The 12860-nt window shown below is 38.5% G+C and overlaps 1 protein-coding gene across 2 annotated transcripts in view; it reads left to right on the top strand.

Annotated features, from left to right (window-relative positions):
- The window catches only part of CCDC141 (coiled-coil domain containing 141), a 233348-nt gene that overhangs the window by 139030 nt on the left and 81458 nt on the right, over window positions 1-12860 (top strand). For both annotated transcript variants that reach the window (XM_049887559.1, XM_049887558.1), the window contains one exon: window positions 9171-9343. In XM_049887559.1, coding sequence (XP_049743516.1) covers window positions 9171-9343 — 173 coding nt within the window. The remainder of the gene's footprint in view (window positions 1-9170; window positions 9344-12860) is intronic.

Here is a 12860-nt window from a genome sequence, read left to right as displayed (position 1 = left end):
GAAGGATTGATATCTCTTGCAATAGCAGTTCTAAAAATGAAGAATAGGATGGTTGCTTTCTCAAACTAAAAGTAATTCAGGTCAGATCCTAGGAAGAGAATTCATGTTTCTTAACCCCAAAGGCTTCTGATTCCTACGTCCTAATGTTTAATCATTTGAATGCCATGGTATGCTAACTATTCAAGTTATAGTAAGCTCAGTTAGGATTTATCCATATTATAGCATTCTCTATGCAGCCAAGTGGCACTCAGAAAGTTGTAGAATTCTTTTCTATCCTTTTCAAAGCATCAAAGAAACAGTTTCTAACTCCAAATCTAAGAATTCAATGTGAAAGATGATGGATACTTTTACCTCAGCAAAAAATAGAAGCTGGAGTTTGGAAAGTGGACATTTAATTATAACTCTTGAAATGAATTATTCACCATATTATTAAGAAACAATCAATGATGAGATTATTTTGTGGGCAAAGCCATTTAAACTAAAGAAGGAAACTTTTCTCAAGACTTGTAAATGGCATTTTTCTTTTTGCTTTGTATTAAGGAATCCCCAAATCTTATAAAAATCTCATCACTTTACCCAATTTTTGCTGTAACACCCATAAATAATCCTAGTTAAAATAAAGGGCTGGATATAGAAATTTAATTTCAGAATCGCTTAAAACATTTTTTCAGTCTGAAAGTTCTGTTTAACCTAGTGAAGGAGTATTTTTAATTTAGATCATCAATTATTTACCTCTGAAGCACTGAATTTTTCTTTTGAAAATTCACTTCATTGTACTTTGAGTGCTCTGGGTTTTCCTGACTGTGAGCATTCCCATCCCTGTATGAAGTCGTGCTGTCAAGATCTTTGAGGGGTGTGAGGTTTTACCCTACTTGCCAGCTAACAAGTTAACGTGACACAGTTTCATGAATGCTGACAGAGGTACTTGACTTCTGGGTCAGAGCTGAGAGGCTTTATTACAGCAAAAGCAGTAGCTGGAGTGTCAGCATGTCACATCAGTTCCCCAAGTCCCGATTCCCAAGGAGGTGATGCAGATAGGCCTAGATGAGTATCTGCACATGTAGTAGGTGGTGTTGCAGGAGAGGAACCCTAACCTTGGGGAACGCACTGTTTTATAGCCAGCAGTAAGCAAGCCTGTTTTTCATTTTGTTTTTGTCTCAGAGAGAGAAAGAAATTGCTTTAACTCTGAAGATTGCTGGCTACAAGTACAACACTGAGAAATGACCTAGATAAAAAGGGATCAGGGCCGTGCATTCTTGGCATATCCAGCAAGATGTGTAGGAGCACGAAAGACCCATGGAGGACTCTCTCTCTCAACAAATACAAATCTAGATGTTAGCAAAGAACAAAACATACAAAAATCTATTTATATATTTCCCTAATTTGTGAAGTTCGTTGAAATGTAATTACCGCCTAATTGTCCACATTGACAGCAGTTCCCCCACTGTCTTTACTCTGTGGCTCCAGAAGTGCAACTGATTATCTCTCAGCCCTGCTGTTGTTGTGTGCCATCAAGGAGACTGTGGCTCATAGCTACTGTATAGGGCAGAGTAAAACTGCCCCACAGGGCTTCCTAGGTTGTAATCTTTATGGGAGCCGATCACTAGGTCTTTTCTCCTGCAGAGCTACTGGTGGGTTTGCACCTCTGACTTTTCAGTTAGCAGCCAAGCCTTAACCATGACGCCACAGGGTTTTTCTTCATTCCTCTTAGGGGTTGATAACTACCCAAGGTTCATGAGTGTTTCTCACTTAGAGGGAGCATCTGTAGCCTTTGGCTTGAGGTGTGGCAGTTTTTACCTGGAATGAGCAGCAGGTGGCAGTGTTAGAACACAGGACCTTAGGGAATTTGCTACTGATGCTTTTCATAAACCAGTCACTGAATTCAAGTGGAGAGTTCGCCATATTCAGTTTTCTCAAGAACCTGAGATACTTTCTTCTATTTTTAGACCAACTACTTAGAAGCTTTAAACAAACACAAACTACTGTGTTTGGTGAGTCTATTTGATAAATTACTTAACAACCAGTACAAGTAGGGGCCAATTGTCAACACCCAAACCAAAAAACCAAACCCGTTGCCATCAAGTGGATTCCGACTCATAGAGACCCCATAGAGTTTTCTTGGCTGTAATCTTTACGGACGGACCTTGGTGGCACAGTAGTTAAGAGCAGTGGCTGCTGACCAAAAGGTCGGCAGTTCAAATCCACCTGCCACTCTTTGGAAACCCTATAGGGCAGTTCTACCCTGTGGGGCCACTATGAGTCAGAAGTGGCATGACAGCAATGAGTTGAGTATATATACACATATATACATATAATACACATACACATATATACGAATACATATACTATGTTCATTCATATGTCATATATATATATATATATAAACTTGATGGTACTGCCATTGAGTCAGTTCTGACTCATAGCAACCACTAGCCACTCTGTGGGAGAAAGATGTTTGGCAGTTGGCTTCTGTAAAGATTTACAGCCTTAGAAACCCTATGGGACAGTTCTCTTGCATCCTGTAGGGTCAGTGTGAGTATGAATATATATATACACACACACACACAAAAGTTCGAGAGTAAGAAGCTCATTTTACATTGTGTTCACTAGAACACTTGGAACAGTACCTTCCATGTAGTAGATGCTCAGTAATTATTTGAAAGATTGAGAGTAGTGAAATATTATAAACAGCAGAATTTCAGGGTAAACTATACTACATTGTACATAAAGGATAGTATTGATCCAGGGTACTTGGGCTGAGATCATTTTGAATAAGGAGAGTGTAATTATGCACAAGGAACACAAATTTCAAGCTCAATCTTTGAGTCAAACCTGAGAGGGCAAGTAGTGTTGTATAAAGGGACTTGGTTACTAGATATATTACCTCCCAAGTCTCCAGGTGTTAATTGCTCATTTCCTATTGTTCCCATAGTATTTCTCTCTCTTCCTTAGAAAGAGAGTGTCTTAGTCATCTTTATAGTGCAACCTGATGTTCAAAAATTTTTGTTGGAGGAATGAATAAATGGCCATGTAACAATTTAGTTTGTTTTTGAACTCGAATTTTCTCTTTTTAAAAATAGACCTAATAATCTGTATCCACCTTAGGAAATATTATTAGTGATAAATTGTACAAAATCTTTGGAGTTGGAGTACAAATAAATAAATGAAATTGTTAGTTATTAAGTGAAAATTAAGAAATGCTTTGTAGTATGATACTTTGCCAAAGTAACATTGATTAAGTGCATGGGCTTTGGAGCCAGACTCCCTGGGCATGTATCTGGGTTCATCCTTGATTAGCTCTGTAACCTTGGGCAATTACTTAACATCCCTGTGCATCTGGCTTTTTTTAATCTATAAAACAGGAACAATAATTATTCTTACCTCCAAGAGTCATTTTGCTGCCTAAATGAGCTAATATATGGCTGTTGCATAGAAACTCATTAAGTGCTAGCCATTATTTTGTCATTATATATGCATGTAATCTTAAATATTTTTCTTCATTTTCATATCCCCAGCACCTAACAGAGTACGTGGTCCGAAGGCTTCAATAAATATTTGTGGAATAGATGAAAAAATAAATGCTTTGTCCATTGTAAATGGACATTTTTTATCCTAAAATAATTTAGGTTAATTTAGGTAAAAGAAACCAGAAATTATAAACACGGTGACCAGATGCCTAAAGGTCTACATAATGGGTCTAGTTTGTCTATCTTCAAGGTGGCCTTTTCTCTGAGGGTGTAAGAGATGGTCAGTGCAAACTTCCTCTGTTCCCAGTTGATAAAAATGCTTCAGATGCATACCTCTTTCAGTTCAAACCTCTTCCTCTCCAGTGTTTTTTCAGCTTTTCATATTGCGAGGCAAAAACCTGCTTTAGATGCTAAGGTTTTTAAACACCTCTCATTAATACCAGTAATTCTTGTAAAATGGAAGGCGTTCTGGGGCACAGCAACAGCAGCCTTTGAGAGGGAAGGGATAGTCTGAAAAAAAAGCAGCGTTAAAAACCAGTTGCCCTAGAGTTTACACCACCCGGGGACTGCAGAGCATTAGCGATAGGGGGCAGCAAATATTTGGAGCTGAAAACCACATCGCCATTATGCCCCTGACCTTTCTGGCACTTGAAAGATCTGCCAGATTTTGTGCAGGACCTGAATTAAGAATCAGCTTGCCAGACTGAGAGCCACCAAAAGTAGCTCAGGTCATGTTTAGGAAAGGAAACTGAAGCTTTCCATGTTAACAAAAACTGAACTTAGGAGAAATCTGACACTCCACAGGCAATAGAATTCAGTGCTCTAATTTGAAGCCGAGTTGAATTTCAGGCTGCTAACCAAACCAAAAGGTCGGCAATTCAAATCATCCAGCCACTCCTTGAAAACCCTTAGGGCAGTTCTACTCTGCCCTGTAGGGTCACTATGAGTTGGAACCGACTCCATGGCAGTGGGTTTGGTTTGGGTTTTCCTTGGTAGTTTTATACAAGTTCCATACAACCAAACTCATCCTCCAGCCTTTAGATTCATGAAAGGTAATTTTCAAAGTTCTGTAGGTTTTTAAAAAGTATATTGATTCTCTTCAAATCAGCCAAGAAACAAACACAACATTCCTTAAATAAACATCTTTGTAAAGCAGCAGGATAAAAGAACTATGTGAGATAACTTGTGTTCTTGCTTAAATTAATAGTCCCCCAGATATTTTTAAAATAATAAAATGTTCCATGGCCTGATACCATCTCTATCTGATTTGATGCAGACTGCCTTGGATCCTGTACTTAACAAGGGAAAAATGAAAGAGCTTTACTGACATCTTAAAGAACAAAAACTGTGTAACTCCTTAGTTATTTCCAAAGCAAGTCTAAAAAGAGCTTATTTGTCTTCTCCTTTTTTGCCTAAGAACTGAGTGGTACTGTATAAAGTAGTTAAGAATTGCTGGAACCTGGAGGGACAAAATATTATCCTTGTGCTTATATCTTTGTTTTTTCCAATCCAATTATAAAAGCTTTATTTGACCTGCATGTGTAAGACTTGAAGAAAGGTGGGGACATGGAGAGGAAAACTAAAGGGGAAACATTAATTCCAAAGGAGTTTATATGAGGGTCACACTGTTCTTATTGCTAGAAATAACCTGCACTGTACCATGTGCAGGGCAGAAAGACTCTTTCCTGGCTGGGACCGGTATATCAGGTTCCTTATGGATATGGGTAAACAGAAAAGCATTCAGTTCTATTTTGGGGATAGATTAAGTGGGAACAATGATACTTAGATCATTCCTGGAATTGGCACATGGGTCCCTCCTCAAATTCTAACTTGGCTAACCTAGTTGTGTGGAATAAGAGAAATTAGCTTTCAAAGGTTGATTTAAATTAAAGGTCAGACTATAGCCTTGAGGAGCAAGTTGACATGGCTGATGGCTGAGAAATTGCTTAAGGACATGGAATGTGACAGAATAGGAGAGAGAGAGATCTTTAAATTTGTGTACAAAGTGAAAGTGATTCCAATAAAAGTCTCAAAAGATAGAAGCACGTGGTTGCTAACATTTTTCTGGTCAGAAGCCAGAGACTGCAGAATGAAACCAGTAGAAAGAGAGAGAGAGAATAATCTTGAAAAATTGTCTGTTTTTATAAAACGAGACTAAAGAGCACACCAGCCCAGGGGCAAGGAAAAGAAGGCTGGGGGCGGGGGGCGCGGGGACAAGAAAGCTGGTAATGGGGAACCCAAGGTCGAGAAGGGGAGAGTGTTGACATGTCATGGGGTTGGCAACCAGTGTCACAAAACAATATGTGTATTGTCTAGTGAGAAACTAGTTTGCTCTGTAAACCTTCATCTAAAATACAATAAAAAATACTGTCTACTTTTAAAGCCAAGAAATTCAACTGTTATTTCTGTGTCTACAGACTATTCCCATTAGGGTTAGACTATGATTAAGGTTAAGGATTAAGCTCTCTTGCAACACCCAACCCATGTGCAAATGTATTTGTTGAGCTAGTGAAGGAATAAAACCACTCACCCCCTTCCTACTGCCATAGTTCTGTTAAGTGTGATACGTAGGACATACCATTAGTAAAGGCCTTCATAACACTTTAGTCTTTTCGATTAGAACCTCTGGAAGAAAATTTGGCTATTTTGATTCTAAGTTTTAGATTATCCTGTACCTTGATACATCATTTCCTCCTAGTGAACATCTGGCCCTTCAGTTTATTTTCATGTTATTAAGAAATAATACTTTTATGATAGCATTCAGGAATAGTGTGGTCACATCACACATGCACTTATTGTACCTGTGGCTTTGGGATCTAACTCCTATGTAGATGACACCAGTGCTCAAGGATATGAGAGTGGCAGTTGTTCAGTGGGGCCACAAGAGGAAAGGCCCATGTGGGACGAATGACAGGCTAAGCCCTTCTCAGTGACTCTTCAAAGATGTGTCCAATCAATCATGATTTAGAGTAGCAGCCAGCAAATATTTTCTGAGTACTTACTACTTGGCCTGCCTTCATGCCCTAGTTACTTTTATATAATTCTCAAAACAAACATAACATGTATGAAGGTTGTAATAGCTTAGTATTAAAACAGAATGGAGTTAAACTTGTAGGCAAGAAAAAAGTATTTTGGAATTTTCCATCCTTTCTCTACTTAAACTAGAAACTGGAGATTATTTTAAAGGAAGAAAGGTATGAATGCCCGACATTTACATATAAACCTTCCTTTTATTTCTTCCTTTGTGGGTTAGTCCAGCTAAGTGGTTCTTAATCCCAAATGTGAATATGAATTATTATAAATACTAAACCTTATATGTTAAACTTTTAGTGGTGATTTAAGGGAGTTCAAATGTAATTTTTACTGCACCAGATTTTTACTCGATGTACTGACTTTGAAACTCTTAGTTAACATGAGCCTTCACTTTATTCAAAATAAGCAATAAAATTTTAAAATATAGAACAAAATTCTAGAAACAGTGGTGATTGCCAAGTGGTATTGCAGTGAGTTATGGAAAGATCAAGGGAGTAACTGAAACCAATTACATCTGAAATGTCAGCATCTTGCTGCGTTTGGCCTAGTTGCCAACCTCAGGAAAGAGGAGGGATCAGATAAGGAGGAGTTTTTCAGGTTCAAAGTTCCTTTAATAAAATATTTTTTTCTTTTACGGTCTTACATAGCATAAGAGAAATCACTCAGCCTTCCTTTTATCTTTTGTCATCTATAAGTACAAAAGGCAGACACTTATTTATAAAAATTGAATTTTAAAATCCTACCTTTTCAGATTTGTAAACTTTCACTTACACAGCACAATAAAAATAAAAAATCCTACCTTTTCCTCTCAAGATTTCATACTTCTCTGACATACCCCTTCTTTCCAAAGCCTCCATTGTAATTCTTTGCCATATGGCACCATAGTCCAGAGACCTCAGGGCGGGACAAATTGGGTGTAAATTCCAGTCTGCCACTGAGTAGCAATGTCACTTGGTCCAGTTTACTTAATCTCTTTGAGACTTTGTTTTCACAATCGTGTAATGGATAATTTCTTGCTGCCTCCCAGAACTCTTAAGGAAAATGGGTCTAAACCTCAGCAGGTTTTATATTTTTAAAATATTCGTTGACCGAATAAAAAGCAATTGTGAAACCCATAGTACAGCTATTATGTAAATGGGATTTTTTTTTAAACATTCTAAGCAAATAGAAATAGTAGACTTGAGAGACATGAAGACATTGGTGGGAGAACAGAACATTAACATATAAATAATGGGATAGTGTTTGAGAAATTTGATTTGTAAATTCAATCTTTGTCCAGTTCCAATTCTGCCATTAAAACTCACACCCTAAGATGGCAGCAGGAGTAGAAGAATAGGTGCTTTTATGCGTCTCCACAGCTGCAGCCCCTATATTTGGCTTGAGCAGTGTTCTCTCAGTCAGCTCAGCCTTGCTGTCCTGGCCTCTCCCAGGTCTCAGTGGTATAAGACTCATGAAGCCATCTGCTGTCATTTCCCACAATCTGGGAATCTTTTCCAGCATTGTCTGTTGGGTCTTCCTACTCCACTCTGGTGGGCCTCTGTCAAGCTCACTGGCTGCCATCTCAGAAACCCAGGAAGGCTAGACTTCAAGCCCCTGCCTTATTATGTGGCACTGTCAAGCTTACATGTTGAGGCTGTTTCCCAGATTGGTATGGGACATCTTGTAAGGCTGCCTTTTTCAGTAGTTCCAAAGGGCAGTATGGTAAGAGCCTCCTTAATGTTAAGTTCTGTTAACTCATCACAGGCTTTCCAGGCTAAAGTTCAAAAATGGGAATATCAGGATACCCATGAAGACCACTGAAATCTCTTCTCTTTTTCTCCTATTTCCACAGTCCTCTTTTAGTACCTTTATATCATACGTATACTTTTCCATCTTAATACCAGCAAAGCCTTAATGGCCAAAGGGATATCTCCTACTCTGTGTGAACTCTATAAACTTAATCTCCCATGCTTGGTTGTTGATCCGCTAATAAAGAAAATAAAGGAATTCATAAAGATTTCCTCTCAAGACAGTATCTTGGTTTGCAAAGCTATGTTTTTTCTGCATAATCCTATTTTGCATGTAAGAATTGAAATATTACCTTGATCTTTCTCTCTGCACTATTGAGGATCAAATTCTTACCTCCCCTGTAGTCAGATGGATGTCCTGGATGGAGTAGGCCAAAGGTCTTACACCTGAAAAGGCAAAGGGGAGAAGCACATTAGTAATTTTCTCAATATTGCCACATAGTGTTCTGGGCTCAAACTGCAATATACTGAGAAATGACCTTTTAAGAATTTTACAGGGACGTTTAGGTTATGAAAGGCTGAAGAATATTTTTAACTATCTCACACGTTACTTGTATGTAGTATAAATGCACAAAAAATTAAACCTGACTCTTCGATTCTGTGCAGTTAGAACTACTTGTGTCCTGTAGATACATTCTCAATGTATACTATTTTGGTAGTTTTGGGGTGTTGATATTTATCTCTGTGAAACTAAGCTATGACTACTTTTCCTAAATGTAGTCTTAAAGCTATATAACTGTTTTCCAACACTGAGATTGTTGTTTTTGGTTGTCGTCAAACTAATAAATTTAACAGCCTGGCTTAATCTCTAGTTTTTTGTGTACACAATGATGTAGATTTTAAACTAGAAAAGCTGAAAATGAAAGTATGTTTTGTTTGGCAGGCATTTGATGTACTTGGAAGAGTCGAAGCTTACCTTAAGCTCCTTAAATCAGAAGGTTTAAGTCTGCCTGTCTTGGCAGTGAGGCACGAGGAATTACACAGAGAAATTAAAGACTGCACAGCTGAGGCTTTGCAGAAGGGGCGAGCTTTAATCAGCGAAGTAGACTCCTGCAGGTAAGTAAAGCCTATTCTTCCTCAGTGCAGCAAGCTTTTTCACAGTTTCCATAACCTATTAAAAAATAAGATTGCATGATTTTTTCCTGTTTCTGATGTTTTTGCTGCATTATGACATGGCTTAAAAGGATCTTTTGAATTTTGGTCAACAGCGATTGTGAACACAGCATTGCTCATCCAGAAGTGAGGCCATATTCTGAGCCGAGGACTCAAAGATGCTAAAGCTTTCTCACTACGAGTTTCTGAACAGGGGAGAGGAAATGGACAAAATTGAAAACAGAGCTTTAGACCTCAATGCTTTTTATGTTCTAGTATCTCCATAGAGTTTCTTCCTCCCTGGTATTTCATGAGCCTTAGGTAGATCCTTTCCCTTTTTAAATAAAAGTACCATGATTTTATTTATGACCTTCATGGTGCCCTAAACAAAACCCCAAGTAAAAGGTGATATTAATAAAAATAGTTCACATTTGTAAGAAACTCACCATGTGCCAGGGACTGTGCTAAGAGCTTTAGTTGTATTATATCGCCAACCCTCATAGAAATCTACAAGGCACATACTATTAATGTTTGCAGTTACAAATAAGGTAACTGAGACACGGAGAGGTTAAGTAACTTACACAAGGTCACACAGTCAATTAATGGTAGAGCCAGAATTTGAGTCCAAGTGCACATGTCCTAGATCCCATGCTCTCCAGTGTGCTAGGCAGGTCATTTTTATGAGCATGTACGGTGTCAGTGAGAGCTTAGAGTTGAGTGAGAATGAAAAGAAGCAGAAACAGAAAAAGAATGAAATGGGAAAGTATGGGAAAGAACAGAAACTGGAAGACAAAGGGGAGATGGCAGGACAGATGATGGAACAGATATTGGCTAGGAACAAATAAAGACAGGGCTTACGTTTTGACAGAGAGGGACAGAAAGATTTGTGCACATGGGTTAAGCCCAGTTATTCATCTTCCATATCCACAGTCTCCTTGAAACCCAAAGCCATACAGTTTGTGGAGCAAGGAAATAAATGCAGTATGGGAAAATTATTTTATCTGTTTAAATCCCTTGTTCTCTTCTCTTTTCGATGTGCTTAAAAATGTTCATTTAGTGAATTTGAGTTTGGGGAATTCTTTTTTTCAGAAGACAGTCTGAATCCAGACAGATGTATTTGATCCAGGGCCTGTGATGGTTGCTGTGGGATCACACAAAACCAAGATTAGGAATGATCCATGGTCTTCCAGCAGAAGCCAGAAAGCTGAAGGGCAATTGAGTATCCCCATTGAAAAACTAACAGGTGTAGCTCTTGTTTCTTTACTTTAGCTCCAAGAGATCCCTGCTGGCACAGTGGGTGAGTACTCAGCTGCTAACCAAAAGGTTGGTGGTTCAAACCCACCAGCCACTTCGTGGGAGAAAGATGTGGCAGTCTGCTTCTATAAAGATTACAGCCTTGGAAACCCTATGGAGCAGTTCTACCCTGCTCCGTAGGGTTGCTATGAGTTGGAATCAACTCCATGACAACAGGTGTTTTTTTTTTTTCTTTTCTTTTTTACTTTAGCTCCAGGTCATGCATCAGGTAATGGTGGTGTCCACTTGACTCCGGAAGACCCAGCACACTCCTGTCTTGGTCCAAAGTATGGTTACTGCACTTCCTCTCTTACCACCCCTGCTAAAGGTCCAGTTTTCCAGGACCAAATGTCTGGACCATGGAGAAGATATTCTATGGGGTGGCCTCAGGGTTTGTATGGTTCCCCTTCCCCAAGCTATGGTCTGGAAGTAACCTTTCAGGATAAGCTGGTGCAATTGCAAGGCTCACCTTTCTTGTTTTCTCCTCTCTCAAAATTCACAGCCCTGTGCGAGGTGTTGCTAAATGTCTGAAAACCATTGTTTCATATATTTTGTCTATTTTTCTAGTGGTTTAAGGCAGGAGAATAAAGCCAGTTCCTGCTTCAGTTTTGTGTTTAGATCTTGGAGTTAGAAAGATAATCACAATTTATTACTGCTAAACTTTTTCCTATTTGCTGTAATTAGTAATGATTTATCTTTAACACTTAAATTTAAGAGAATAATTAGTTTTATTTTTACATACATTGTAGCTTTGAGATTTTAGTAACTGTTTTTGGCCATCCATTTTGTAATGATAGATGTGTTTATTTACTTAGCTAGTCTCATTGTTTTGCTCTTTGTAGTCTTAATTTTTACATATATATTGTTTTTCAGAGGGTTGTCTATAGTTCTGGACTTCAGGCTTTAGATTGGGTCTTCATAGAATAAGCAATAATTAAGTTCCATTTCAGGAAACCTGAATTAATGGTTAGGTAACTGGATTAAAAAAAAATAGTAATGGTAATTAGCAGTATGGTTTCTGTCAACATCCAGGATGTATAAATTTTCATAGTAGTTCAGAGGTGTTGGGTTGCCTTGAGATTTCACAATACTTACACATCAATATTACTTCCATTTTACAGAGGGCACCGTAGGAAGAAAGAAGTGATTACGTGGTAAAGGACATTTTTGATTAGGAGGATAGGTGTTGAAAGAAATCCATAAATAACCGAATTGAAATGCATTAGAATCTCAGTTGCAAACTAGAGCCACACAGCTGCTGACCTCAGTCATTCCATTTGGGACTTGCTTCCCTTCCTTATCTAATGATTCATGTGTTCAGCAGTGTGGGTCACCACCATGTGAGAGAACTAGAACCTGTGAAGGAGATTTCTGGTTGCAGCCAGATGGAGTGACTGTGGGGTTTAGAGTGATGGCAGTGGAGATAAATGTAAATTCCAACGGAGGAAAGTGCATGTTATTGAACATCAAGATGGCTTCTGAGACTTCTGAGTGTAAGCCATCCTATTAGGAAACAAAACGCTAAGGTTCCCATCACCAAACGTCTGAAAGCTGAAGTGGCTAAGAAATTTTAGGCTTTGTATCGAAGGAGGGGATTTATTTAATGCATTCTGAGGGACAAAATAAGGCCATGACTTTTAAACTTCTCAGAGTCTTAGTTTACTCATCTGTAAAATGGAGATAATACATTTTGTAATTTTTTTTAAGTTGAAAACGATAGCACCACTCTTAGCATGTAGGGAGTGCGCCATCAACAATTAGTACTTCACTTTTCTTTTTCACCTGCTAAACAGACAGCTTTAAAAGCAAAATACAAAGAATCACACGATAGTTTCAAATGATTACAATAGAGTCAGCTGCACCAAGTTGCTGTATTCCTTAACTGAGGAAGGTATTTGAAATAGGAATGATGAGCATTTATATTAAAATAGTGCAGTGTCTATATGAGTCAGAATCGACCTGACAGCAATGGATTAGCAAAAGGCAGAATTTTAAGACTGAAGCAGGTAGCAATATTGTTGCAGGACAAGGCTTCCCAGCTTGGGACTAAGCCTTGCCTAGGTTCTTATCTTCTTCTGACCAAGAATGATCCGGAGAGGCTCAGAGGTTCCACACAAACAAAGGTTTATTAGTGACAGAAAGAAGGTAAAGAGGCTCCTGACGGAGAGATAGAGAGGGGTTTCCACCG

The sequence above is a fragment of the Elephas maximus genome, chromosome 6 (genome assembly GCF_024166365.1).
Source record: "Elephas maximus indicus isolate mEleMax1 chromosome 6, mEleMax1 primary haplotype, whole genome shotgun sequence".
NCBI classification, from domain to species: Eukaryota; Metazoa; Chordata; class Mammalia; order Proboscidea; family Elephantidae; genus Elephas; species Elephas maximus.
This window is presented reverse-complemented; position numbering and strand designations above follow the sequence as displayed.